Below are 24,026 nucleotides of genomic sequence, written 5' to 3'. Positions count from 1 at the left end.
TAAGATTATTATATACTATTAAGTTGCCTCGAAAGCTGTGTGTAATTTGGACACTGCAGGGAGATGCCTGATAGCAGAAGGAATTAAGAAAACGTTATTTATTGTTTCTGTACACAGGAGAATATTTTGAATGTAGAAGGGGCCCAAGAAATTTAAAGCATTTTTGTAAGTGGTTATGTCTTTGCTCTTCACAGATTATTGAATCTGCAAAAAAAAATTTAAATCATTAACTTCTCAATGTTTACAGCTTAAGAGGAAGAGACTTTACAGGAGTTTGAGAGAATGTTCTCTTACTGAGACTTTTCTTGAAGTTAATTTCAATTAATTTTAAAAATACAATTAATTTTAAAAATGAAATTTAAAAGTAATTAATTTTTTAATTTTAATGGGAGGGGTTTGTAAAGAAAAAATTTCTCTTAGTATAATCTGCAGGAACCATAGTGTTTGAATCTTGGTAGGCCTGCTCTTGTCCTAGATAATACTAAAAATAAATCGGTCATTCTGATTGGTGCACAATTTTTATTAGAAGTGGAAGTTTAGGAAAGATAGAAACTGGAGGTAAAGGTTTGCACATTTACGTGATAGGTGGTCAATGCATTACTTGCAGTTAAAAACAAGATTACTTTGAAATGTATTCAGAGTGCTCTACAGAATGCTTAATTACTGAGTCATGTAATTGATTTTGGTATGACATCAAACGGTATCTGAGAGGAGATTGCACTGCCACGTACATATTAAAACAAAAAAATCCAACCATGTTCCTTACCCAAATGAAAATGGCTTTCACCTAAAGGTAGAGCTTTGTTGAGTGTACACTTGTAAAAGAAATATTGGCAAGAACAGCCTCTTGATCAGGCAGTCAGGGTTAGTAATCAAAGTGCTCTAAAAATGGAGCTTGCATGTTTGTGAGAGGTAGCATTGCAAATAGTCCTGTGCTATGGTCTGAGGTAACTGTGTTTTCCTGTTTCTAGAGCAGAGTGGGATCGATGGCTCCTGATAGGGCTAATCGGAACAGCAGTGGGGGTGCTGGGGTTTTGATTCATGAGGTAATTGACTTTCTCATCAAATGGAAATGGAACCTGGTGGAAAATTACCTGCAGGTGAGCAAGAAAAAGTCAGAGTGACATTTTCTGTGTTTGTTTATTAGAAAATCAACAGTGTGAAGTTGTAGCTATGCAGAGGTGCTGCCAGTCTAGGTGGATGTGGAGATCAGATACCCTGCAGTCCTTTGCTACAACTTAGGCTGCAGTACAGTATAATATCTGAGGGTGTTCTTGTTATGAGATTGATGAAAGCAGACTTTAAAATACTGCGGCCTTCCTCTTTCTCCTTGTACTCAAGAGGCACGTGCTGCTTTAGGTATGGTTGATACCCAAGGGAAGGGATTAAGATTCATAAAGATACTTGGTGACTGTGGACCTGATATCAGATATGTTACTTCTATCTATGTCTGGGGCAGCTATATTTTCAGTAATAGAATATTGTGGAATTATTAATTTGTTCTTGATGGATATCATTGTCTCTGTGATAATTAGCATGGTGATAGTAAAAATCACTGAATGGGTAAAACCAGAGTAGATGTTAAGGCATCACTGACCCTGACTGCTTGCTTTTCTCACCTGTGGAGAGAAGCAGGTGGTAAAATTTTCAGTTGGCTTGTGATATCTCTGGTAGATGGTATAAATACCAAAATGCTTCTTGTGAGAAAGGGGCTTTGAGCTTTTGTTCCAGCTGAATCCTGACCAGGGAGGATCAGGAATCCTGTCAATGGGTGCTGGGCGGATGCTGTATAACCATCAATCACAGCATGCAGCCAGCAATTTGTGCAGCAGGAGGCCAGGGTCTGGGCTGACAGTGCTTTTGTGCTCAGCAGCAGTGGCAAGGAGCAGCTGGGGGTCCCCAGCAGCCAGCAGAGAAATTGCCCCTGCCTCAGCAGAGGCTACGGCCCAGAGCAAGCTGCTGAAGGAGGGTGTAGGTCTGCAGATTTGTGGCTCTGGGCAGTGCTGGGAGTCTCTCACTGAGGCTGGAGCATGGCAGATGAGCTCCTTGTCTGCACAGATGGGCTGGGATAGCTGGCACTTCTGTAGCACTGCAGGAGCTGGATAGAGGGTCTTTAGGAAGGACACACCATAGTTAGGAGCAGGAGTTGTATGAAGGACAAGAAGGTGCTTGGGAGTAGTCTGCATGGATTTACAATGGATAGCAACCTTCTACAACGAGAGGACTGGAACAGTGGATGTTTTCATTTCAGCTTTAGCAAGGCTTTCATCACTGTCTCCCATAATATCATCACAGACAAACTGATGGTGTAAGGGTTAGATAAGTGGACAGTGAGATGGATTTAGCTGGCAGAACTCCTGGGATCAAAGTGTTATGTTCAGTGGCACAAAGTCCGTCTGGAGGCTGGTCATCACGGGTGTGCCCCATAGGTCAGTACTGGGGCCAAATACTGTTGGATGTTTTCGCCAATGACCTGCATGACGGGACAGTGTTGTGGTGCACCCTCAGCAAACTTGCAGGCAAAAGCAAAACTGGAAGGAAGCAGTGCTTGATAGACCACAAGGCTGTGTGGTACCAACAGCCTCCTAGTCTGCATTAGGAGTGGTTGCGGGAAGTGCAGCAGGTTGAGGGAAGTGATTTCTTCCCGTCTCTTCAGCACTGGTGAGGCCAAATCCGAAGTACTGGATCCAGTTTTGGGCTCTCCAGTGCAATGGATATGTGGATGTGTCCTCCAGTATTCTGTGGAATCAAGAAAATGGAACACTACTGCCAACTACTGAAGGACAGATCTCAATCACTTCACAGAAATGCAAGGGAAGGGTTATTCTGTGGAGCAGATGGAAGCTGAATATATCAGCAGGAATATTCAAGAAATGAACAAGTTTAGGTTTTCCATGGGCAAAGCATATATAATGCTCTTGGAATATTATTTCCCTGATTTTTTTCCTATACAAACTATGTGCATGTTTGTAAAATATATAAACAGTGGATAAATACACATGCAAATGTGTATGTGTACATTTGTATGTATATATTTGTATGTGTGTATATATACACACTAAAGTATAAATAAAGAATATATAGAAAGAAACCACAGTTTGACTCCAGGGCATCACAGCCACTGTTAAACACACTGTTGGTCCTGTTGTGTTATAAAATTTGTCCTGTTGTATTAGGCTAATACAGAGGGACAGGAGCTGAGCTCTGACATAAGTACAAACATGTAATTCCTGCTCTGGAACATCTTCCCATCTAAATACCTCCTTCAGCTGCAGATGAGCAAATCTCTATTTTGTGCGCTTTGCTTTGCTGTTTGGCTGTGCTGCGCAGTGCATTTACAAAACACTTGATGGCAGATGCTGCTGAGAAGGCTGCAGTGTCTGGGTACGACACTGTGACCTCAGAAATGCAGGGATGTGCTTGACCTGCACCCACAGTGTCTCACAGTGAAGTACGTGGGAGTTGAGGATTTCTGGAGACAGCACCACTGTGGTCACCCCAAGCACAAACAAACCAACCAGCTGAAAACCCAGGATGACCAAGACATGTTTTTTGAATGTTAGAATGCCCAGTATGAGAGAGATCCTTTTGGCTAAAATAAAGCAGGGGAGAACTTGCTCACGTATATTCTGTCTACTAATAACAGCTGCAAATTCATGAAGATTATTACTGATGTAAGACTTTGAAGCCTCTGCTCAGGCAAAATTCTTTCTGTGGTAGTGTTTTCTTGTGTGTGTTCTTAAGGTCCTTGAACTCTGCTCTTGACCTGAGAAAGGTCTTGATGAGTAACAATGTATCCTTTATAATGTTTTTAGAGATGGGCAAGAAATCCTGGGAAAAATAAATTACTTGACTCTGAAAGTCGTGATTCACCTTAGTCTTACTCACTCCCATCGTTCTAAAGAGCCTGTGCTGCTTGTTTTGATTTTTTCCCTATCGTACACCTTCTGCCTGCAGAAATTTGTGGAACAAAAGGTGATTGAAAAGCAGGATCTGGTCTGTGAGTGGTGATGTAGTAATCTGTTTGTCCACCCAACATCCACATGACCTGGCTGTTTGTGCTTTGGTCAGGGTTGGCCTTGGTGGTTCTCTGTTCAGGCTCAGTGCTGGTGAGTGTTAGATCTCCTATGCAACAAATTAATAACGCTGTGATAAACTGAATCTTTTACTCTTCTGTATACTGGTTGATTCACTACTTTTTTTAACACCCCCTCCTTCCCCTTCCCCTCCCCCCCAACAGTTACACAACCCCATTGGAAAGGTCTTTCTTGGACTTCAGCCTAAAGCTGGATTCCACCACCCGTAACTTGTATAAAAGTGTCTGGGGTGAAATCAGCGGTGGTGGCGATGCAATTTACACTTAGCATGTGGTGTTTATAAAATAAATATAAGTGGCAGCTGGTGTAACTCAGGAAAACTCAGTGTTTGGAAGGGGCCTAAGCCAAAGACCGTCAGTCCATATAAAAGTTCCTGTTGGTTTTAGATTGTTCATTTAGCTGTGCTATGTGGGTATTGCATGTAGCTCAGTTTAGTACTTTTATGAGGCAGCAAGGCTAAAACATTGAGCTTTTCTGTCATTTACTATCCTACTGTGTTCAATTTAATTATAGACAGGCAATTAACAGCATAGGTGAGAGGAAAAGTGAATATTTTACTGGACTTACCCTGAAATTCAGCAACAGGAAAACAGAGTTTGCTGTTATACACACAGTAACTACCCAGGTTTAAGCTTTCTAAAGTCTAAATTGACTGAACAAATCACACAGGTTCACATGTACACCCTGCCCCTTAGACAGTCTGTGCCAATATAAGAGTCTCGTTGGCTTCAGGCATCATGGAGGGTTGGCAGGGGTCTGGGTCTGGGAGAGAGGCCCTTGTCAGTTGTTTTCCTCTCTCTTTACCCTCAATATGTGTGTAGCAACACTGTGGGGAACTTGAATTTTTGTGCATAGCCAGAAGTTGTATGTGTGTACCTATGTTGACTGTTAATTCTGGGAAGTTTGTTTGTGAACAGAGCAAGGTGAGGGCTAGGCTGAAAAACTGTGTCCATGGATGCATCTAACACATCAACATCTGATAATTGTTGATTCTACTTCTGTCTTCTTTTTTAAATTTTTTATTCCTTTGCAGTCCTTTTGACCAGCATGTTCACAATTCTGGCTTGCCAGAAATTATTGGGTGTTTGAATGGCACTTCTATTCAACATCTTTTTAACATCAAGACATTTTTAGGGACATTTGTCTCATATGTGCTGGCTGTGGCCTCCAGGCTCTTCTGCAGGCCAGAAGGTCCCATGATCCATTTGAGGTACGAAATAGCAGACAAATGTTAAAGCTATCAGGCTGAGGGTATGGCTTTGTAACATCTGTCTTGGTGGCAGCACTGGCTTAAAAAATACTCTGCACTGAGAGCTCTTTTCACCCGTGCTTTTCCCCACACCCTTTGCATTAGCACAGCTACTCATGCCATGCAGTAAAGAAAAGATTTGTTCACTGTGTGTTTTAAATAGTGCCTTGGTTCCCTAGCACAGTTCCCTGTGATGCTCAGCAAGCAGTTATCTGGACAACTGCAATCAGTTTTGTTTCTGAAAAGCCACCTGCCCCACAGCTATGGCCTGCTGGTTGCTTTACATCTCGTGTGACTGCTTTTACCTGTGCAAAGTCTGCAGCCAGTCTCAGGTGGCTGCACACAATGGTGGCAATAATTTTACAGCCACCTGCAGAAGTGCTGTAAGTGGCTGTGCAAGGCACATAGTGATGGACAGCCTGGGGTCTGTATTTCCAGCTTGCAAACACAGCAGACACCAACTCCAGCTGAGGGCAACTGCAGGAACCAGGCGCTGCTCTGCAGGTGGCAGATTGGAAGTTGGGTTGAAGCTGCTTGTTGTTCCTGCAGTAATGTAATACTAGGTTTCTATATGGGGAAGAGTAGAGTTTATAGTCTTTTTGAAGGATAATGGTTTCTGTGCCTTCTTCTTATGCACAAAGGAAGAGAATCCCATCACCCTGTTGTGGTCTGGACCTTGTAAGGGGGCAGAGAAGAGTTGCCCATTCCAGCTCTGTAGGTAAGGCAGATCTTAAAATTTGCTATGTTGCAGTATAACCAAACTAGGTAAGTGCAAGCCAGATTTTGGGCTTTTTGTTTTGGAAAGTGACCTAATTTCCTTTGTTCATCATTTAGAGGAGAATCCTGCTGCACTTTATTACCTATTTGGAACCATATCTTGAGTAGAGATGGTAAAACTGGTCTCTGCTAATAGGATGTAGGTTGTTTGTTGGCTGTTTTGCTGTTTTGTTTCTGATCCGTTTTGGTTTTGGAGAGCATTCATCCTTGAGGTTTGTTCTCTCCCTCTTCACCACCCTCACCAAAGCTATTCTCCTGACCATCCATTCACATTTTGTGTTGCTCAGTGGGTTTATATTTATTTATTTATTTATTTATTTGCACAGAGGTGTAGCACCCTAGGGGATGACTCAGATGTTCATAAATAGGAGCCCGTGGTTAGTCAGCGGTGGCCACAAACCTTCTAGACAATGCTTACCAAGCCTTAGCTCTCCCTTTTGGTTTGTTTTGTTTTCTTCGCTTTCAGACATTTGTCTCCAGGAGCTCAGAGACTGCAGCTGTGATTTCTTTTTTTCCTTTGTGCTAGGTTGGTAACAGTGATGCATGAGCCAAAGAGCTGAATCATATTTCCGTGAATAAAGTCATCACAGTATCAACGTGATGCCTTTTCAAAACATAGGAATTAAGAGCTAGTTTAATTTAATTTAGTTGGAACCCTCCACCATTTTTATTAAACATAAACACACATGAGTTGCTAAAAGCCTCTGAGAGATTTGTTAAGGCTTCAAATTTAAGTCTTGCAGAAAAGTCTTCCAAGATTATACAATGAATAGATTTTTCATTTCACTAAGGGTTTGGATTTTTTTCCCCCATTTAAATGCAGTTTGAAGTGCTGCCTGGGAACACACTGTAATATTTAAATCATTACACATCTTTTGTTAGCATTAGGGCTGTTCTGGCTGCCGTGGTCATTAACCTGGGAACAGATGATTGAAGTGATAGGCTAAAGTCTGACATGTCACCACATCTGGGCAGGCATTAACATGGGCAGACATTCTTCAAAGGCATTTCAGGGACTATCATCATAATACCCCTTGCAAAAGAGACATTTAAGTCTCTGAGTCATGAATCTGAAAGCCTTTAGTAGCTTTCTCCTTTATGTCAACAGGACTTTGCATATTTAAAAGACATGCTCAGCATATTCTGTGTTGAAGTCTGTTGAAACCAATCTAGCTCTGCTACTGCGCGCCAGCTGAGGCTCTGTCCTCCTCTGCCTTTAACTGTGTCTGATTTATGAATGATTTACCAAAGAGTGCCCTCAGCTGTACGACATCACTTTTAGTGCTCTCCTGGTTTGTGGCCCTGAGCCAGCTGCAGTTGGACACCCTTGGCATCCACCTCCCGATCTTCACCAAATTTTGGAATTCAACTGATAAGTGTTAGGCAGAGCTGTGGGGCTCTGCAGGGACCACTCTGCCACCTGCCTTCGGTGCCCCAGAGTGTCTGGTGAGTCATCAGTGAGCCCATTGCATCTGGAAGGGGCGCAGACATGCTGTACTTGCAATCTTTAAACCTTTCTGCTGTTTGTCATTTTGGAATAGGGAAAAAGCCACCCAGTCTAATTAAAAGAAAGTTGATTAATTAAACAACTTTAAAGTTCCTTAATTAAAACAAAGTTCATAGGTTGTTTAATACATTAATACAGAAGACTTTTTTTCCCATTGCCTTCTGGGTTGTATAAGGAGGGAGAAAAATGAAAGATTTTTACACATGGACTTTATCCTTAAATTAACGGTGCTGTCCCAGGAAAAAATAGATTATGGGAATTGCACAGTGTGCATGGGTGGGCCTTGCTTTATTTTACAAGTTTTGAAAGAGTAAATTGTTTGTGACACTTTTTTAGTCTGGCTCTTCTCTGCTCATGGGTGTCTGTGAGATAATTCTGGTAAACTCTCTCTTGTGAACAGTTCTACTGAAATTAATGAGATTAGTTTCCAGTAAAAGAAATTGCAGCCAGTTTATGTCATCTGGATGGTATTTATTGTCATGTTGACATACAAAACCCTATACAATGCTGTTTAATTTTTTAAAGTAAAGATAAAAAAAGAGACTCCTGTGTGTTAATTTCCTGAAGAAATAGAAAGAATTCAAATGAACAGTCACTTGTGAACTGTCTGTAGCTTAAAAGTAAATCAAAAAGCACCAAAGGGATGATATGGGATCTCTGTTGCCTTTAGCCTTTTAAGATCAGTCATTTAAATAAATCTGCTATGTGATGGCTAAACAAAATGTTACTCATGGAAAAAATCAGCAATTGCAGTCAGAGAAGTATGTATAGAAAATGTTTGTTTTTCTTTGCAGAATCCAGTTACAGTATAATTAGAAAGGAGCATTAGCTTGCAGTCAGGAACCATCCCTGAGAGACAGGTTGTATGGATGTCCCCTTCACAGAGAGAGGGTTGTTGGTGAGCAGCAGAGACAAATTTCAGTCTGAGACCTCTTTACAAAGACCAGGATGACATGCTCCCACTCCTCTAGAATGTTTTGGTGTTAAAGTAGGCTCAAGTGTTTTGTTTACTTGATTGCAGCTAGTACTGAACCCTCAGCATGTCTACAAATTACCCCTGAGGTCTCAAGTATCCAGAGGATACAGGTTTTACAAGCTTGTGAGCACTATTGATTAGTGCATTAGATGTATCAGCATCACTCCAGTAACTCCTGCAATGGCTGGCCTTGATTCTGTGTTTCTAAGGCAGAATTCAAGCATAATTTTATTTCCTCTTTCTAAATCCCTCCATTTTGTACACTGTGTCCTCCATTAAAAGTGTAACATTTGTCTGATTCAGGATGTTGTTTTAATAGAATGAAGTAGGTGTTTTGGAAAGCAAATTATGTTGTGTATGGGAAAATATATAAATGTATAAAGGAAGATTGTTCACTAGTGCCTTTTTTACAATAATGTAATTATTTCCTCTTTCTCTTTCTTCTTTTCCTCCTTGTTTTCTTTACTGGCAGTGGCTCATAGTGCAGACCTCCAGCAGTTGAGCTCATTGTGCTGCTTACAGCAACAGAAGTTTGTTACTCTTTGGGGCATATGTGGGCTCCATATCTTTACAGGGAGGGAGACAAGGTATAATGTTCCCTGTGGATTTATCAGACATTTATAAATTGAGGCAGCATGTTGAGCCTGCAGGCTCCAGGGATGTACTCTTATTCTCCAGTGAATCCTAAGCTTTCTTACCTTTTTTTTCACTGCAGTGTTTCACTGCTATGACTTGCACTGTTGCAGGATGTGAAGTGGCATGTCTTCCTGGCCTTGGGCTGGTTGGTGCTAGTTCAGCTAGCTCACTATCATGGCGCAGTGGTCCTCAAATGGTGTTTAATGACCTTGTAATAAACCATCGGGTGTTTAACAAACCCAACTTTGAGAGGAAATTATGCTTATGGTGTTTGTTGTTTCTCTTTTTTTACCTCTGCTACCCAAATTTTGACTCTTCTACCTGTTGCAGGCGCAGTTTCACTATGGCTGCTGCAGGAGAAGGCATCACGTCGGTATTTCATGCCCCCATTGGTGGGCTCTTGTTCGCTTGAGAAGAATGGCTTCGTTCTGGTACATGAGGCTGGCCTGGCAAGGCTTATTCTGCTGCTTGATGGCCACCTTCACCACGGGTGTAATGTCCTCTTCTCTCTATGGGTTTGTTTGCAGGGGCCATTTCGGATTTTTTGAAGCAGAGAAAAGAATTCTATTTTGGGTACATATTGTGTGGGTGTGGGAGGAAATAGATGCAGGGGTTTAAACTTGTCTTTTTCAGCATTGTTGTTGGGGGAAAAGCAGGGAAGGGGGACTGAGAAGGGGAAAGGCTGGGATATGTACAGTTATCAGATGAGTGGATAAGGATGTCTTCACTCTTTACATCTGGCTGATCACTTAAATACAGCAGAGAGTTGGTTTGTTCTAAATTATAGCGAACAAGTAGACAAAGCATCTACTCTTTGCTTATTAACCAATCATGTTAGTTATTAAGATAACTTTCTGTGTTGATGCTGGATAGAGGAGGGATACTTTGAAGTAAAGGAGAAGGCAGAGAAGCTCTTAAACAGGCTGTCCTCTCCTGTGGCTGGCTCAAGCTCTCAGCTGATGTTGCAGACAGTGCTGTACTGTGCCCCTGTTCCTTGGTGCTTCCAGATTAAACATTTGAAAAGCTGTAATCAGTGTTTGTTCCTGGTTGCAAAATGGAGGTGACCTTCAGCCTCACCTACCTTTGCTTTATTCCTTCCAGCATGGCACAAGCTTATCTTTGGATTTTACCTTATGTCCACCTGAAAGTAGTTGCTTTTATTATCATGACTTTCACTCAATTTTATTGCAAGATAACAATATTCAATAGTGATGTGCAAGTATCATAATCTTCCTTTCTTGTTGCCTAAATATCCTTCTTTGTATTTGACTTGGAGATCAATTAGAGAGCTAGAAATAAACTCTGGTATTCTGAATCCTAATCCTAATTTTTGTTATTATGTAGATTTTTCCTACGGTAATTCCCCTATCACTTTCATTTATCTCTGAATTTCTTCTTGCTTGTATATCTCTGGCAACACAGAAATTAAAAAGATTATGGCATTTTCCACTGTAGCTATAGATTGGTTGGGAAAATGGTCAACATTTTCTGTGTGCATGCTCTCTGCTATATTTGCTTTACCACCAGTTTAGCAGGGGAAAATAGAGAAAACATGGGTTTTCAGCCCAAATTGTTTTTGTGGAACAACTCATAGTGTAGCCCCCAAACAGCTGCAGTTATGCACCAAGAAGATAAAAGTTTGTGGCAGAAAGGTGAGACAATGTGGGCAGGAAAGAGGTCAGGCATTCTGAAGCCAGATTTGTTGCTGAAGCCAAAGTGTTGTATAATTAACAGCTGCACACCCAGGGGAAAGTGGATTCACTTCAGTTGCTGTTTTACAATAAGCATTGCTCTTTTAACACTCAGTTCAGGATGTTTTCTGAAAAGAGCAGTGGATTCTCTCTCCTTCTATCTTAGAGGGAAAAGTTAGCAAAAATTATTAACAACATAACTTCTGGCAGGGTTTGATAGGTTTTGGCTCTCATTGTGGTACAGATAACCAGAAACATTTGGGCATGGGGCTCAGGGGAAATTTTGCTTCTTGTATATTTTGTGGCACTAACCAAACACAGTTTACAGTAGGTAAACTCTTGAGTTGAAAGCTTGTGGGTTATGTTTCTCAAGAAAACTATTTGGTTTTTTTTTAAGTTTCATTCTACCTAGGATAATGTTACAAGGGGAATTTATTGTACTCCAGAGCATGAGATTTTCAGGAAACTTCACTTTATTTTTACTTAGACCATTGGATTAATTCTAAAGGTGAAATGTGCTCTGTAGATACCAGTTTTTTCTTGATGACTGGCCAAAGCTTATGGTTGATATTACAACAAAAACAAACTATACTGTGCCACCTTTCATTCCCAGCATGTGGAACATGCTGGCTCTCTTGACTTTACCTTTATTGCCACACACGTGCAGTGAAATGTGCATATATTACCTTAAAGCAAATACCGCAGTATATCTTTTCCTTTGGAAAAATGGAGGCAGGGAATAAAAAATAATAAAATCATGTGTGTCTATTTTTAGTTTTAGTGAAGGATTGGAATTAGGAAGAATATAATGCAAGATATTTGGGTCCTGCAGTAAATAAAACAGATTTTTTTTCTACTTCAAATTAGGCTACTTCTCTCAGAATTTCAACACCTTAAACATTAGATCCCTTTAAATTCTTTGCAAAAATGTGGATATTGTTGCAGCTATTGTTAAAAATAGCATTATTAATGTTTTGCTTAGTACTCAGAGTACCTGTATATATGATTGTTGTAGTCCTGTTGTAGTCCCTGTGAGTGTAGCCTGCAGGTGTTGATATCTTCTGGTGCCTAGGAATGGCTACTGGGATTCTCCCTCTTCCAGACCCCTTTTCTGCAGCACCCTGTGAACCACGCCTTGAAGCCTGGGTGAGTTTTGACCCTGGCATTTCCCCTCTCAGGAAATATCACCTGTGTTTAGTACAGACACTTTGTGAATTTGTTGAACTCTAGGCTAGCTGTAGCAAGACCAAAAATAAGATTAAGGTTCAAGAAAAAGAAAAGGAAGAAGAAAAAAGAGTTTGAACAGTAAGAGGAGCTCAAGGTGAAGCAATTTAAGGCAGACTTCTCCTATCTCCTCAGACAGTTTCTCCTATCCCCTACCCCCAAGACTATACCACTTTAGGGTTCTTTTTGCAGTCAATCTTTGGCATGTGCTCATCCTGCTTCTTGCCATGTAGATTTTTATGCATTTTATGATCTCTTACTTTGTCCAGATCCGAATCATAACAAAAAGTCTTGTAACCCTAAGCCTGGGCTAGGGAAATAATATCCTCACAGCTTTTAATAGATTACCGCCAACCTGTTGACCCCTTTTTGTTGACTGGAAGACAAAATTAAAACATGATACTTCTTTCATCCTTCCTGCTTGTTGAGGAGTCAAGCAGAAAATTCAATTACTATTACAGCTGCCAGATTATGTTCTGTCCTTGTGATTTGTTGTTCTGCAAGTTGTTCTAGCTCATTGTCAATTTCCACAGTTTTACTTAAATAAATTTACTTACAAGTTATCTCAATGCACATGGATGCAAGTTGACACTTAATAAGTGAACATTCAGCAAAGCTCGGGTTCATCAAAGTCTTTTGAAGTGTTCATTAAGGCCATCATGACATGTTATTTGGATGTAACTTGAAGTGCTGAGTGCTAGTGGTAAGTGAAGTACATCACAGAGGTTTCTGCTATCTGTGCCAGCACCAGTGTATACCTGCTTGCTTCCACTCCTGTGAGGTGTGCAAGAAGAGATCAGCTTGAAATTAATTAGCTGAATTCCCTAAACCTCAAGGAGAGATTTATTTCCTGTGTAGAAATTACTTTGAGGTATCAGGTTTTGTGAGAGAGGGTGTAATAGTTCATGTTACTGGCAGGATGCTCAGGGCATTTTTTCTGCTTTCTTTGACTCAGGTTAAGAACTTACTTAAGAACCAACATCTTGGCCTTCATTCTGACCATCCTCCTTGGTGTGTTTGGAGGTCTTCTAGGAGCTTTCTTTATTTCCCTAAATATAAAGGTTAATAAATTATGTATGCAGTTCTTTAATTCAATTCCAGAATTATCCCCTGGAAAAACAAGCAAGCTGTTGGAGACTGTGCTTATCCTAGTAAGTAAATAATATGGTTGTCTTGATTCTACAATATTTACAGTGTCTAATAAAGGTAGGTCATAAATTGCTGGATGGAAAAGTGAATCTCACCTGCTGGTACTTGATAACGTGCAACAAAGTACAGCAAACATATAGATTTCCAAAACACATATATGTATTTAATGTTGGTAGTTATATGAGAATGGAGAAGGTATTTTTTGTTTGTTTTAGTTTGGTTTTCATGCTTGAATTATTTTATCTGTAGATTTGCTCTCCCACTGCTGTTTCACTCTGATGATACTACATCAGCTTGGTGATATGTAGCAGTTATGCTGGTGTGCTTTTCCATTTATTTGCAATCTGTGGAAGGCTCAAATGTCCTGATAAGACACGATGGGGCCACTTTACGTCTAAGCTTTGGAGTTTCCATTTAGTGTTGTATGGCTTTGGGGAGGGTCATGCCATTGGAAGGAAAAGGGCATAGACAAAATATAGGGATAGGCACAATTCAGGAAGAATTTCTAACACAAAACTAGAACTGGTTTCACTTAGGAAGACTGCAAAATGCATTCTCAAATGGGTTGGAATTTTTTTATTTTTCTTCCTTCTGCCTTTCAGAGAAAGTCACAGGGAGAAGCCGTGAGCAAGCTCTCTCTCCCCCAGGTAGGCACAGAAATAACATGTTTGCAGACATGTACAAGGCCTGCTTGGGCCAGAGAGGGTGGCAGAGGAGATAGAAAAGATACAAAAAGCCCTGGAGAAGGCAGGGCATTGCCTTTTTTCCCTGGAGGCCAGTTGCATAGCATTGTTAAGAAATGGTCCTCGCGTCTGAAATAAACCTTTTTCTAAATCCTTCCACTGCCTTGGCATTCTTGGGAAGAATACCTGCATATGTTTGACCTTACACAGAAAGTTCCTATATTTTGATAATTTTCATACTTTTCAGTTTTACACTTTTTTGTTATGAAGAACATTATGAACTTAATAGTCCTATAAAGACAGGCTGAGAGAGTTGGGATTGTTCAGCCTTGAGAAGAGAAGGCTCTGAGGAGAACTTGTAGCTTTCCAGTACCTAAAGAGGACCTGCAGGAAGCCTGGAGAGGGACATTTACAAGAGGATGTAGTAACAGGAGCAGTGGGAGTGGCTTCAAACTGAAACAGAATAGGTTTAGAAGACATTCTAAAGAAACATTAAAGAAGAAATTCTTTACTGTGAAGGTGGTAGGGCACTGGGCCAGGTTGCCCAGAGAAATTGTGGACTCCCCATCCCTGGAAGTGTTCAAGGCCAAGTTGGATGGGGTTTGAGCAACGTTGTTTAGTGGAAGGTGTCCCTGCCTATGGCAGGGGTATTGGAATTAGATGATCTTGAAGGTCCCTTTCAGTGCAAACCATCCTATGATTAAATTTGGAGGAAGGAAACCTTCAGAATTTTTCTACTGCACTTTTAGTAAACTGTGCAACTTTGAGCTTGTCTACAAGTTTTTCCAGTGAATACCTGGTTGTTGTAAGTTTCCTTTATTTCCAGTATTTTTGATGAAGTGCTTCTGAGGAGTTTTCTGATCCTTTGAAGTCTTGAGATGACCTATCTTTAGGGAAATTGGTGCACACTGAATCCCCTTTCTTCTGCCCCCTTTAAGGCAGACTTGCCAGTGTGCATTATGTGTGCACATATGTATTCTATAAATACTGTTGTACACTTTCTTTTCCCTCCCTCCTGGAGAGCGGGCTGCTCGACTGTATAAACCAATGAGTTGGCCATGTAGATGCTCTCCTCCTGTCAGCCCAGGCATGCCTTCAGCAGCTTCTACTCCAAGCCAGCAAAAAGATGTAAGTTTCAGGGAAAGGCAACCATCTTGACTTGCATCAACAGCGTGGATTATACTGGGAAGAAAACAATTAGTATTTTAAATATGAGAGGGGAAACTGTTGGAGCGAAAAGTGTAAATAACCATAGGTCAAGGTGCATGGCTAAGTCTTTGCAAACTCTCCACAGACTGTTTCCCATTGGTTTGCCTCTCCACACATAGGGTCAGGAAGAGTTCTATATGTGCTCTGGCAGTCTACCTCCTCCTCTGCCTAGTCCTGCTCCTTGTTCAGAGTAACAGCCTGCTTGTTGGGTTCTCTGCTGGCACATCAGAGGTGAAATCTAACCTTGAGTGGGAAGAAAAGAAGGAGGAGAGATCCTGGTGAAAGGACTGTGCTGGAGCATGCCTGTGCTGTTGATGACAGCTGAATTTCAGCTCCTCTTAGCGGCAGGATGCTGGCAGCCGTGTTGGCTCAGCATCTGCTGAGGCGAGACACCCTGAGGAAGCTAACTTTAAGATTTTTGTTTCCATGTTTGAAGGAGTGAGTAAGGTCTGTAGGAAAAATGGGATTTCTCAGCTCCAGGGAGAGCCTTTCCCTGACCAGCCTTCTCACATTGTGCTGTAGCTTTAATCCCAGGTCTTGCAATGAGTTTGTGGCTTTGTGCTGTTGAACACTGCAAAGAGACATCCTAACCCAAATCCAGTTTTCAAACCAGCAGGACGAGGAGCAGAGTCCCATGTGTGACTCCCATTAGTCCTGTGGAAAAGCTATGGTTTCCAAAGGACCTCTGTTTGCAAGAGGTCAGGTTTGTAACAATTTTTATTTTAACAATTTGGAGCTGGAGTGCTATGTTTGACAGCCATTTCCCCCGGTATTGGGAAAGCTTTGGCTTTCTCATGGTACATTACAAAGATGTTGCATAAACTGCTTAAGCATGTAAAAAACACTCATTACTCTTTGGAATGAAAACCAAAACATGCATCAACAGAAGCCAGTAAGAGCCAGTATGTTAGAAGACACTACAGGACGAAATGTAAGATCAGCTAGCAAAGATTTATTGTCAGACATAAAGAAAGCAGGTCCTAAGAGTTATTTTATGTTGTTTAAGAGTGGTGTCTTACTGACTCTGAAAGTTCATGGGGCCATTAGCACCTTGCCAGATCATACCTGAAACTGGGAGAACAACATGTGTTGTGTAGGGTTGTAGTGCTTACAAGAGCTCTTCTGTTTATATATTTTTGCCTTAATCCTGTCTTTTTTTTTAATACTGCCTTTTAACCTTAACTTTGTAGCGTGAACTCTTATTCAGACTGTTTTTCCTTTTTTCTTAGCTCTAGAAGACCCTGCTCAGGTCACAGTCCTTATTTTATTATAACTTGGCAGAAAAAGGCAGGAAAGAAACTGTTCGATCTGAGAGAGAACCATACTTTTTTTTTTTTTTTAATAAACTCACATAATCAGGCAAGTGAAAGAAACTATGTCACAGTGACTTTAACCAAAAATAATCTTGTATAAACCAGTTTGCATTTAAACTTGGAAAGAACCCATCATGGTATCTTCCACACCCACAACATAACCCGGAGTGCCATTCCTTTGACTGGAATTGAATATCTAATCTTCAGCCCATAGATTAGACAAAGCTGTCTTCCTAAGTGCCCTTCTGCCCCTTGGCCTGTATTTGCTTCTCCTCAGTTCATCACCTTTCTCTCTGTGAGGAAATCACAATGTAGATAATGTTTTGCCAAGAATCTGGCAAAAAAAAAAATTTCTTCCTATTTTTTTAATCACTTTGACTAATGCTTCTGTTCCAAAAGCTCAGTGTTTCCATGGGCAGGGTGAACAATTTAAGAATATATGCATATATACTTAATATATAAGCTGTCAAAACTTTAAAAGGATACTTGAGAGGATTATTTTCTTTTCTGTCTAGCTGTGAAGATAGGCTACTGCTTTGAATATGTAGGCACTGGCTCCAGGCTAGCTGTCTTTCTAGCTCCCTTTGGACTTCGAAGCTTTGGCAAAAAATTGACCTGGGTTTGAACTGTCCAGGAGTCAAGTTTTCAGAAATAAAACCTGACCTGAGCTTTGTGAAGGCTGAAATTCTCCCAGTTTCATCTATCTGATCTAGATGTGTTCTGCCCATAAGCTTATAATCTTTGAGATACTGGGAAACAAAGGCTTGAGATATGATTGTCTGACAATTCATCACAACTGCACAGAACTGAATCTCAGCTTAAAGGTTTCTACAAATGTGCTATCTGAGTTGTTTTATAGTGATCCACAGAGTGCATGAAACGTTGTGCTTGGAAAATATATTACCACTATGGTTGTGTGTTCCAGTAATTTTTCTCCAGATGTCTTCTGAAATATTTTCTAATTTTTTTTTTCCCAAAACTTTTGGCATATCTTCATTTATACAGAAATGTAAATTAATCTCAATTAAGATAAATGAACAATAGTTTTTAATGAAATATAACTATGTTATATTGAACTATGTTACACTGAAAAATAAGCATCACTGAAATGCAGTCATCTCCTGAAAAAATTCCCTTTGCTTTTGGTGAATTGCAAAGCGGCCACTGAAAACACCTTCTGCTGTGCTCTATTTAAAATGTTTTTGGCTTCATTCATGCTTCCTTCAAAATGGGTATGTGGAAAACTAGAAGGACCTGATAAAGTACCTTCATCCATTTGGATTGCAATGTCTGTGTGTCTATTGTGTACCATCTAATCAGCTTTAGACTTTATAGCTGTCTAGCGTTGCTAGGATGTCTAGGAACTTCTTTACATTGATTAATTAAATATTAGTCCTTTCATAACATCTTCCTTATGAGAGAAGGGAAGTAGTAAGTTTGCAAGTTAGAAACAACTGTTTAGCTGTTCATGCTGACCAGGGACTTCAAATCTGCACAAGTAGGGAGGAATTTAAATTGAAACAGTGGACCGTTTCTGACACACAGCATAATTTTAAGTACCAACCAGAAAAACAGGTCCTTAATGAAAGGCACGCAGACCCTGAGCCCTTGCTGTGCTCAAGTTGCAGTCGGGGGCCAGCAGCCTGCAAGGAGCTCTGTCTGGCTGTGTCTCCACCGCCTGCCGTGGTGCATGGTGGGGAGTCTGGCCATTCGTAGAGGATTCCACATGCTGCAAGTCCTTCTGGAGGTAGCGGTGGTCTCTGATGGCCACGTAGTCGGAGACCAATTATCCGATTGCGACAGCTGAGTCCCTGAAGTTAGGCTGAATGAATCTAGGCTTACTCATTGCTTATGAGCAAATGCTGATCTTTTTGGATACATGGGCAAGACAAAAGGACAGATTCCTTGTGGTAACTGCTGGCATTAGTGGGTTTAGACACTTTGCATTTTTTTCCTTTGGTCTGTTTTTACATCTCACAATAGTTTGTTTACTTATTTTAAAGCCTGCAGGTATGTATGACAACTGTTACAGTGTATTTACCATATTTCTTTTCTTGCAATCCTGTTATGAATGTGGGAAGCTACCAGATGAGAAACAACTCAGAAATGTAAGTGGAGAGGATCACTATGAGCATATCTATGTGAATACAGATATTAATTGTTTCTTCCAGTTAGCTGTTACAAGGATTTGGAATGGGAAATATCCAAAGGTGCGTCAGAGCTGAGTATTTAAAATGAATTCGTGTAGAGATGAAAGTCACACTTAATCTTTTAATCGTTGAAATTTAATCACACTTAAACTTTTCCAGTGAGAGGCATTTGCTATCATGTCAAATTAAAGGGAAAAAAAAAAAGAGAAAGAAAGAAACAAAAGGGAACTAAGAAATGAAAAGAGCCTGAAATGTGACTGCATGTATCACACAAGCACTTTTTCAATTTAGAATCCTGGTTTTGCTTTTAAAGGTGTATGGGCCTTTTAGATAGGTCTATTAGCCTATAGGAGACAGGCTGTGCTTGAACTGGAAATCTGGAACTGGAAGCTGGTGAAAAACCTTTGTTATTCTCAGCTCCTGTTGGCTGCTATTGGCTGGGGGACATGATTGGTCAGTCCTCTCTATAGGAACATGAATAGGCAACCCATCGGGGGCTGCAGCGAAAACTGTAATCTGGGGATTTAAAATGGCAAATATTGTGTTAATAAACATGTAGGGAATATGTGACTGAATGGCTAAGGATTTTGTGGGTTATAGGGTTGAAGAGATCCTTGAATCTGATACAGGTTTTGCAGTACAAGTATCTTTCCTGAAAAATACACATGAGGAATCCAGAGGAAGTAGAAAAAGAATTGCTCAGATTGAGGTTAAATGACAGCTTGATTTCACAGTTGTCACTACCAACTTGTAGTTTTACAAATTCATAAGTTTGGAAAATTTATTAACTCCTCCTTCCAAGGGGATAAAACAAACTGTAAATACTGAATAACTTGCCATTGGTGACTGGACTCTGAACAGCTTATTTAAGTATACAGAAAGCAGACCTGCTTTCCCATGCTAGCCACCAATTCTAGCCTGTTATTTGACTTGCAGTACCTGATTCAGTATCGTTTGCTAGATTGTATATTTACATATTCTTTATAAAAGCAAACTTTGTCACTTGGTACCAGGACTTGGTGTCTACGCCTGTTTGGATTGTTGTGGGAAGAGCCTTTTTCCTCACCCTGACATCCTTTTTTATTTTAAGGACTAAATGCTTGCAAAATGTTATTTTTCAAAACAAAACTATTTTTGCAGTGAAGGAAAAACATCTGAAACCACGATAATTTCATGGCTTTTTTTTGTCTGTTTCTGAATCAAAAATAGTCATGCTGATGCAGCCTAGAGGCTGAATGGTCTCAGTGCCAATTTATTATTTGGTGGAACTACAAGTTATAAAGAGTATATCCTGTTGAAAATTGATAGATCTGAAAAGGAATTCAACACCAAATTGTTCTGGATTTTGTAAAGTCATGCACATGCTGAAAGTAGTGATGGTATTTCTAATAAGTTTGTGGTAAGACTAAATGTGGAAAAGAAGCTTGTTCACTATTCTCCTGTTCTTAGGAATTGAAAAAGGGAATTATGATTGCAGTTGTAAGGCTTTGGTTAGGATCATTTAGATTTGGCTCATCTCAGCATAATATGAGATAGTCATTGCTCCAGAAGCAGATAAATATCATTATCCTCTTGAGATCAAACATATGAGTAATAAGCTCCCTTGCTACTTTAAGAGATCCAATAAGAATTGTATAACAAAAAAAAAAGTGGTAAGATACTGAATTTTGTCTTTTGTACTGATCCAACTCAATCAAGTGTATGGTTTTGCTTTTAAACTGTAGTTTGATAGTAAAAGACCTGCAGCTCCAGGTGGGTCTGTATGTGGTTATGCCAGTGTGGCAGCACTTCCTTCTATCATAACTTATCCTCATACATTTATACTGAACAGTGCTTTCAATAGTGTTTTGTAGCACTAGGATTCCTCAGAGAAGGAGGACTAGGAGGTCATGGGAAGGCAAGAGAAGGAGGTAAAGAAGCAGAGGGCTTCAGCAAGTCTCAGTACTGCACGTGTATTCCTGCAGTCCTCCTGTTGTCACTGGGGAGAAATCTGTCTCTACTAAATATACTGATTTCAAACAGAAAGAGTTAGTTGTACAAAACCCTGCGTGTAAACAAGTCCTACACCTCCATTCTCTGTGCTTTGTTCTTCTTGCTCAACCATTTGTACTTTAATTGTAAAACAACCTTTCTTCTGTTGTTTCTCTCTCTGTTATTTTGGCATTGCTGCAAGCTTCAAATTGCTTCTCAGTTGTGCTGTTTTTTGTGTGTGCAGTCCTTTACTGGTAGCAAAGACATATGTATAGAACTTGAGTCTTTGATATAAGTGAGTTACACAGTCATATGACTTCTAAAGCAGGACAGAGTAATCAGGTTTTTATTTTTTTACTGACAATTATGAATTTGGAATATATTCTTGTTTGAGTGGTTGGAATAATGTAAAAAGCTAATACAAAATTGGGAAGTATCTTGTGTCCCTCTTGTTGCCAATCTGGGGTCTGGAAGAAATTTTCTAGCACTAGATGTTGGCTGCATTTAAAGTTTTCCTTGTAGTTCTGAGTGGGGATCAGGTGGGTCAAATACCACAGATCTCCTGCTCTTTCTTCCAGAAACAGAATTTATATTGTTACTGTTTAGGTTGTGGTGATGTCTGAAACATGCTGGAGGCTTTCCAAACTGGAAGAAGGAAGTCATACCTGCTTGGAGAGTTCAATTGTTCCAGATAACAGAGATTGAGAAAGCGTCCAGGAATAGTAGTGCTGTACAGAAAGGCTGGTTGTGGTCAGCATGATAATCGGCAGTCTATGTTGCAAAATGTTGAAATAACTGGTGCCAGTATTTACCAAAGGAGAGCTTTAAGAACATGTTGCACAAACATCTTTTAGGCGTGGTTTGAGTATAGCCTGTTTTGCTGTGAAAGAGGAGACCTCTAAGTCCTTCCAGCTCTCTCTCCATGGTGCTCTCCACTGCAAAGCTTTCTAACTGCAAACGCATCTGTCAGCTCGGAATGCTGTGATTACCCACCAAAGTGTTTGCTGTCAGGAATGCTTCATTTTTTGTCAGATAACCCTGTTTTATAGATTTACAGTGTTGTGTGGACAAAGAGATCAAGGCCAATAATTTTTGTACCCTATTTTCTGGGTTTAGGCAGCGTAAAGTCATTCCTTGTTTGGGGAATTTTGGGTTTTGGCACGATGGAAGTTTATGTAGAGGAATATAAGCATTAATAAACCAGATAGATTAGTAGAATAATTAGTAAGCTGATCTAGTAAACTAGATTTATTAGTTACAAAACAGCTTAATTGAGCAATATAAGGGAAAGCTGGCTTCTTGTGTAAAATGTATTTCTAGTAGACACATTCTGGACAGGCGGTAAGGTAAGTTATATTCATCCATTTAATAATTCTTTTGTTTGTTTTTAATATTTAAGCATAAATCAGCTCAAGAGGGAAATTCCAGAATATAGCTGTTCATCAAACACATGGATTGGTCAGAAATTCTAAACAAACCTTCAGTCAAGGTAAGGGGAGTTAAGTGATTGATACCTGGGAAGAAAGTGAAATAACTTGAGGCAATATCAAGGTATATTTGCTCATAACACAGATTTTCTTTGAAGTAATGTAGTGCTCCCTTCTGACATATCAGAACTGAGTTCCATATTTGAGCCAAATATGCTGGAAAGATCCTGAGTTGCTGCCTGCGAAAGGAAAGGGGAAAGAGCCCTGCTGAAGTAGTACTGTTGCTTTTCTTTGGCTTAAGTGGCTGTAGTTTCTCTTTATTTAAATCAGGATTAACATCACACAGAACCAGACTGGAGAGAACATGTATTCCTTGTTTTCCTGGAAGTGCCCCAGATACTCAAGCTGTCATGCAAACTCTGCTTTTTTAATAAAGTTTAGGCAAATGAGAACTACTACAAACTGTGTTTTTGTAAAGGAACCTTTTAATGTTTTGTATCTCTGCACATGTCTTCGTCTGTGTTGCAGCTGCTGCACTTCCAGTTGAAAATGGGAAGTAAAGGATCACATATCTTTTTGAACATGGGACTCATGAACAATTTGGAAACATATCCCTGTGCACTGCTTTGGCATTTTATTTCATCCTTAGCTGTTGAATGGCAGGTTCTGCCGTTGCCAGTGGCCTGATTATTCCTATGCTGTAAACTCCACCCATCCTGGTTTGCACTTCCTCTACAAAAGGCCTGTGTTGAGTAGCAACAGTCTGGATTGTAAGTTGAAAGCTTGGCAATAGCAAAGTTATGAGTACTTGGAGGAGACTGTATAGGTAGAACAGGATGGTTTGCTTGGAAAGAGATGCTAAAATTGTGGAAAAGAATGAAGAAATATAATCTGAGAATAGCTGTGCAAGGACCATAGCCAGAACTGTGGACTTTCCAAGTATAGATCATTTGAATCCTTTGGGGACTCAGAAGGAGCCTCGGCTTCTGGCTCCATCTCTGTAACTGTAGAAATACAGGTTCAGATCCAGACTCTTCATCTGTTTCTTATGCACATAATAGCCTGAACCTTAATCTTGAAAATCAACACCCTAGAATTTTGAGAAAACTAGAGTTGGGTCTTTTGTTGTAGCTTTTAGAAAGCTGTTGTAGACTAGAGCAAGGTTCTTACAGTAATGCTGAGAGGCTTAACGTTCAGCAAGCAAAGAGTCATGGCTGAAGAGTTCATAATGTAATTCAAACACTGAAAAAAAGTCTAAAAAGAATTAGCTGTGTGCACAGTTTTCTGCCTTTGCCCTATTCCTGTGTATTCACCTCCTGCCCTCCCCAAAATATTGTTTAAGTCAATTTTTAATATGTAGTGTTTGTTGAAACATGGGATTCTTGGCTGAATAGATAGTCAAGTCTATCAGCCAGCACCCATGTTTCTTAACTGATAATCTAATTTTTATAACCATTGTAGAACTATATATAGTTTTAAAAACAATATAAGAGTGGCATCCATCAATCAAAAAGATCCATTGTATGAATAAATGGGAAAAAGTTGTGTAATGGTGCAAGAGGATACTCCTCAAATCACAGAGTCAGAATATCCTGAATTGGAAGAGACCCACTAAGATCATCAAAGTCCACCTCCTGGCCCTGCATAGGACAGCCTCAAGAATCATACTATGTGCCTGAGAGCATTGTCCAAATGCTTTTTGAACTCTGACAGGTTTGGTGCCATGCCCACTTCCCTAGTGAGCCTTTTCCAGGGTCCAACCATCTGCTGGCTGAAAAACCTTTTTCTACTATCCAACCTAAAACTCCCCTGACACAACTTCAGGCTGTTCCCTCAGGTCCTGTCACTGATCACCATAGAGAAGAGATCAGTGCCTGCCCCTCCTCTTCCCCTCACGAGGAAGTTGTAGACTGCAATGAGGTCTCCCCTCAGTCTCCTCCAGGCTGAACAGACCAAGTGACCTCAGC

At 40.3% G+C, this 24,026-nt stretch overlaps 1 protein-coding gene across 4 annotated transcripts in view; it reads left to right on the top strand.

Annotated features, from left to right (window-relative positions):
* Positions 1–24,026, top strand: part of LOC126646893 (uncharacterized) — a 137,988-nt gene continuing 113,962 nt past the window's right edge. For 3 of the 4 annotated variants that reach the window (XR_007630457.1, XR_007630459.1, XR_007630460.1), the window contains exons 1-2: positions 6,857–7,569; positions 9,573–9,734. Coding sequence is in view for 1 of the 4 variants with exons in the window: in XM_050328586.1 (XP_050184543.1) it covers positions 4,044–4,109; positions 9,573–9,734 (228 nt within the window). In the remaining 3 variants the exon portion in view is untranslated. Of the gene's footprint in view, positions 4,110–6,856; positions 7,570–9,572; positions 9,735–24,026 lie in introns of those variants that run through there. The other variant, XM_050328586.1, reaches the window with a different exon arrangement.

Source organism: Myiozetetes cayanensis, unplaced genomic scaffold, assembly GCF_022539395.1.
Source record: "Myiozetetes cayanensis isolate MyiCay16 unplaced genomic scaffold, myiCay2020 scf1, whole genome shotgun sequence".
Taxonomy (NCBI): Eukaryota; Metazoa; Chordata; class Aves; order Passeriformes; family Tyrannidae; genus Myiozetetes; species Myiozetetes cayanensis.
This window is presented reverse-complemented; position numbering and strand designations above follow the sequence as displayed.